The sequence below is a fragment of the Alosa pseudoharengus genome, unplaced genomic scaffold, assembly GCF_046254945.1.
Source record: "Alosa pseudoharengus isolate Yale_2024_CS ecotype anadromous, Long Island Sound unplaced genomic scaffold, YU_APseudo_1.1 YU_APseudo_1.1_scf_13, whole genome shotgun sequence".
NCBI classification, from domain to species: Eukaryota; Metazoa; Chordata; class Actinopteri; order Clupeiformes; family Clupeidae; genus Alosa; species Alosa pseudoharengus.
The window spans coordinates 39091168-39097212 of record NW_027468598.1 but is presented as its reverse complement, the minus strand read 5'-3'; the positions used below and the strand labels follow the sequence as shown (position 1 = coordinate 39097212).

General features: G+C 49.6%; 1 protein-coding gene across 2 annotated transcripts in view; it reads left to right on the top strand.

Annotated features, from left to right (window-relative positions):
• Positions 1–5518, top strand: part of nlrc3l (NLR family, CARD domain containing 3-like) — an 18407-nt gene extending 12889 nt beyond the window's left edge. For both annotated transcript variants that reach the window (XM_076283009.1, XM_076283008.1), the window contains 2 exons: positions 898–1055; positions 2416–5518. In XM_076283009.1, the coding sequence (XP_076139124.1) occupies positions 898–1055; positions 2416–3900 (1643 nt within the window). In that variant the 3' untranslated portion in view covers positions 3901–5518. The remainder of the gene's footprint in view (positions 1–897; positions 1056–2415) is intronic.
• Positions 5519–6045: the final 527 nt, after the last annotated feature.

Below are 6045 nucleotides of genomic sequence, written 5' to 3'. Positions count from 1 at the left end.
CAAAAAAACAAGCTTTCCGTTCAACACAAGACTCTTCGTTGTATGACTGCAGATTGCTTGCAGAGCAGCTAGCTGCTCATTAGTTCACCGTTGCCGCTAAAAACAGCACCCCCTATCGCAATTGAAAGTTACTGTACGGAGGAGCTACCTCCCTTGGCCATTGAAAACGACGTGATTCACGAGCCGCTGGGGTCCGAGGCGTTTATAATGGACTTCAATGAGGGGCTTGAGGAGGAAGCTCCTCCATACAGTAATTTTCAATTGCGATAGGGGGTGCTGTTGGCATTTTGACCTAGGGGAACGATTTTGTTCATTTAAAGTGTTCAAATAGTAATATATTAACAGTAATTTATCAGAATAGTAATTCACTTAATATATTTTTTATTTTTCTCTGAAATTTTAGGGAGGGTGTTCCTCCCTTTCCTCAATGAAGGAGCCTCCTCTGACACACACACACACCCATACACACACACACCCATACACACCCACACACACCCATACACACACACACACACACACTAATTATGATGACTCACAGAAGTTAATAATAAAAAAAACCTCTTCCTGTGTCTTGTCCAGCACACACACACACACACACACACACACACACATTACACACACACACACACACACTAATTATGATGACTCAAACCTCTTCCTGTGTCTTGTCCAGCACACACACACACACACACACACCCATACACACAAACACTCATACACACACACACACACACACATTACACACACACACAGACACACACTAATTATGATGACTCAAACCTCTTCCTGTGTCTTGTCCAGCACACACACACACTAATTATGATGACTCACTTCCTGTGTCTTGTCCAGCACACACACACACTAATTATGATGACTCACTTCCTGTGTCTTGTCCAGTCCTGATTCGCCACGAGCTGCAGGAGCATCACAAGCGGCACTATGAGGTCGTGTTTGAGGGCGTGGCCAGACCGGGCGAACAGGCGGGCCTCAACCGCGTCTTCACCGAACCAGAGGTGGTCGAGGGCGGACATCGCGGCGTCAACACCGAGCACGAGGTGAGCCGACATGTCCGAGTCTCCTGCCGCAACAACAGCTGATCTGTTTGGATGATGGGGAGATTTGATTGGATGAAGGGCTGATCTGATTGGATGAAGGGCTGATCTGATTGGATGATGGGAAGGTTTGATTGGATGAAGGGCTGATCTGATTGGATGAAGAGCTGATCTGATTGGATGATGGGGAGGTTTGATTGGATGAAGGGCTGATCTGATTGGATGATGGGGAGGTTTGATTGGATGAAGGGCTGATCTGATTGGATGATGGGGAGGTTTGATTGGATGATGGGGAGGTTAGACATTTTATTAATTTGGAACACGATGATTAGAATATTTGAAAACCTGTATAAACTGCACTGATTTGAACACTGAATATACATACACACATATAAATTGTAGATAATAATATACAATATCATATTATATTAATATTAATTAGGGCTATCAATCGATTAAAAAAATAATCAAATGAATTACATACTCTGTGATTAATTAATCTAAATTAATCTCATGCATCCATTGAGCCATCAAGCCAACGTGGCAGGTGCCAACCAGTGTACAAAACCGGCTCTGGCCAGATAGAGATACTGTATTTATTGCACACAAAATTCTGCAAGTCCTGTCTTGTAGACTGCAGCTGATCTGTGGTGCGATTCCCAAAACCATTGTTGCTAACCTGTTAGGCTGTTTGCTAACCCGTTAGCCTGTTTGCTAACCCGTTAGCCTGTTTGCTAACCCGTTAACCTGTTTGCTAACCCGTTAACCTGTTTGCTAACCCGTTAACCTGTTTGCTAACCTGTTAGCAACTTACTTGGTTGGCAGTTGGAAATTACATTGCAACCAACAAAGTTGCTAACTGAGCTGACAGCTCTGGTGTTGGGACAAGCTGCCGCCTGTTCTAGCTCCTCACGGCAGAATGAGCAGTTCATGTTGACGTGTAGAGTCAGCCACCAATCAACACCTCCTGGCTGTCCTCTGCCTTGTGCTGATTGGTCAGTTAAAGTTAACCTTGTGCTGATTGGTCAGTTGAAGTTAACTTTGTGCTGATTGGTCAGTTGAAGTTAGCTTTGTGCTTATTGGTCAGTTGAAGTTATCCATGTGCTGATTGGTCAGTTGAAGTTAACTTTGTGCTGATTGGTCAGTTGAAGTTAACCATGTCTCTCCTCTGCCTTGTGCTAATTGGTCAGTTGAAGTTAACCATGTGCTGATTGGTCAGTTATAGTTAGCTTTGTGCTTATTGTTATCCATGTGCTGATTGGTCAGTTGAAGTTATCCATGTGCTGATTGGTCAGTTGAAGTTAACCATGTGCTGATTGGTCAGTTGAAGTTAACCATGCCTCTCCTTTGCCTTGTGCTTCAGGTGCTTCGTGACGTCGAGCCCAAATACGGTGAGCCTCGACGCGCCATCCGCCTTAACGACGTGCTGCGTTCGTTCCCGAGCGACGGCAAGCGCATCCGCGTGGCAGTGCTGAGTGGCATTCCGATCGCCGGCCTGAGCTACGGCGCCCACAAGCTGGCACTGGACTGGAGCCACGAGGCCGCCAATCAGGACATGCACTTCCTGTTCTACCTGAACTGCCAGGACCTCCGGCACTACGCTGAGGAGACGCTGACCTTCCTGAAGCTGCTCAACATGTTCCACCACGCGCTGGACGGCATTCTGCCGCTGCTCAAGAGCCCAGAGACGCCATGTGCGCTCGTGCTGGAGGGCTGGGAGGAGCGCCGCCCCCTACTGGACATGAGCGCGCCGCCCGTCACCGACCCCACGCAAGAAGCTCCGCTCTCGGCCCTGATGGCCTCTCTGCTGCGCGGCGACCTGATGCCGCACATGCGGCTGGTCATCACCTGTCGCCGTAGCGACCTCTACCTGCTGCCCCAGGCGCACATCGACCGCGTGCTGGAGGTGCGCGGCTACCTGCCCGCTCACCGCGACCAGTTCTTCCTGAAGCACAACGACCGCGACCTCTCGGTGGGCCAGCAGGTGCTGCCGCAGGTCAAGCGCTCGCCCACGCTCTACGCCCTGTCACACCTGCCGCTGTTCGCCTGGATCGTGGTGTGGGTGTTCGAGCGCAACGTGCGACGCAAGCCCAGCTTCTATACGCGGCCCCCCCACGAGACGCCCTTCATGGTGGACATCGTGCTGGTGATGGTCAACCGCTGGCAGGAGCGTTACCGCGGCAGCTCGTCCGACCACACGCGCTGGAAGGACGAGGAGAAGAACCTGCTGAAGAGCCTCGGACGCTTCGCCCTGCGCATGACCGAGGCCCGCCGCGTGCGTTTCCACGCCAACGACTTCAAGGAGTTCGACCTGGAGCCACGGAAGCTGCTGAACGTGGGCCTGATCACCGAGGAGATGGCGGAGTGGACGCCGGGCGGGGCAGGCGGGGTCAGCGGAACCCCTCGGTCCACCTACGTCTTCCTCCACCTGGCGCTGCAGGAGTTCATGGCGGCGTTCTACGTCTACCTGGCGTTCCGTGCGGATGGACGGAACGTGTTCGAGCAGCAGCTGAAGAGCTCGGTGGTGTCGAAGCTGGTGAAGGACCGGCCCATCCTGGACCTGTTGCGCCCGGCGACCGACCGCGCGCTGGCCAGCCCCGACGGCCACCTGGACCTCATGCTGCGCTTCCTGTGCGGCATGGCCATGGACTCCACGGAGGACCACCTGCGCGGGACCATGCTGCCGCACCGCAACCCCCCCCCACGCGGCATGGACGACGCCGAGCACTTCCTCCGCAAGAGGATGGAGACCGCCCACCCCGACCGCCGACGCAACCTGGAGCTCTGCCTGAACGAGATGAAGGAGCTGGACGAGGACAAGCAGGAGTCCAGGCACATGGGCTTCTGACCGCCGCGGCCAGCGCCGCCCCCAGGATTCTAAACGCCTGACCGACAGACCCACCCCAGGATTCTAAACTCAGAACTGGACTTTAAACACAGAGTGGTTTTACTGACTAGAGTCCGGCCAGATAGTGTGTCACGCTGATCTGTGTGTGTGTGTGTGTGTGTGTGTGTGTGTGTGTGCGTGTGTGTGTGCGTGTGTGTGTGTGTGTGTGAAATAAGATGATGATGATGATGATGATGATGATGATGATTATGATGGTGAGGATGATGATGATGATGATGTCAATGCCTTAATGAAATCAACGTGAACATAACCCCCCCCCACACACACACACACACACACACACACACACACACACACAGACAGAATCCCATGCACACTCCCAATCACACAGCATTAGGCTAACACACACATGCGTGCTCTCACACACACTCACACACACACATGCGTGCACTCACACACACACACACTCACACTCACACACACACACACACTCCACATGCCCCCCCCCCCCCGCTGTGCTGTGCTGGGCCTGTAGCCCATAGTCTGGCAGGATGTACATCTCTCATCTTACTTTATGTTAATACCACTGACTAATGTGCTAATGTGTGTGTGTGAGTTCATTTGTATACACATTTCACACACAATGATAATGCACACACAGTGTGTGAACACACACATTTCACACACAATGATTCACACACACTGTGTGTAAATAGCCCTGGCTGTGGTCATCTCTAACAGCTTATGATGGTGATTCAGCTGCTTTTGCTTGTCGTACCACCTCAAGCTGGTCATTTTAGTTGGTGTTGCTAGAATGACCAACATAAGCTGGCATGGCCAGTTAAACCAGCAATGTAGACCAGCAACACCAACTAAAATGACCAGCTTGAGGTGGTACGACATGCAAGACCATCATTGTATCACTATAGAATCACCATCGTACACTGGCTAAACATGGTGCATTAGTGTCTGCAGCATGGGCATCTATGATGGTGTGGAGGTGCATTAGTGTCTACAGCAGTGGTCCCCAAACTACGGCCCGCCACCTCATTTTGGGTGGCCCCCCAAAACATGTCTGTGGTATATAGCATCTGGCCCGCACGGGAGTACGACATCGTCAAACTATAACCTCCGTAATTTCCCCCATTCATTCTCTATGGCGGGTCTTAACAGTATACATGTGATATTCTTTTTGTCCACTGGTGGTTGTTTTGGCGCTGTTTCGCGTTTGCCATCGAAAACAGAATGAAATGTATAGGCCTACCTGCAAACAATGTAAGAGGCCTATGCTGACTTCATCAGTGCTCAAAGTATTCTACAAGTTTATCAATTAATTGTTAATAACTAACTAACTTCTATTCAAGTCATATTTCTGGGACTTATTATTAATTATTTCTATTTTTTATTCCCTCGTTCAAATGTTCATACAAATTCACAAAGTTCTCATCAGGTGAGTGAAAGTGGTAATTTCAGATGTTTTTGCCAGCACTTCATAAAACTCTCATAGTTTGAGAACTTCAAATTATTTGTAGGATATTGCATGTTCACAACTTGAGCTGTGCAAAGACATAGAGTTCACACATTTTGAATAAAATACACTTTTGGGACTCCCTGCTAATACTTTTGGGAATGCTATTTTTTTTATTAGTATTATTTCATTTGAGCTACATTTTACACTGATATGGCATGATTGCAATATAAACACAGCTAACAATGGTATTAAATTGCAGTAGCCTATGATTAAATGTAATAGAATATTCAACTAAGGTAGACTTGTTGTTCACAGCACTAAGCTATTACTGGATATACTCTGAGTCTCTGGCCCTCTCTCAGAGCCAGGCATAGTGAGCTGGCCCTCTCTCAGAGCCAGGCATTAGTGCAGCATGGGCATCTATGACAGTGTGGAGGGGCATTAGTGCAGCATGGGCATCTATGACAGTGTGGAGGGGCATTAGTGCAGCATGGGCATTATGACAGTGTGGAGGGGCATTAGTGTCTGCAGCATGGGCATCTATGACAGTGTAGCATGGGCATCTATGTCAGTGTGGAGGGGCATTAGTGCAGCATGGGCATTTATGACAGTGTGGAGGGGCATTAGTGTCTGCAGCATGGGCATCTATGACAGTGTAGCATGGGCATCTATGT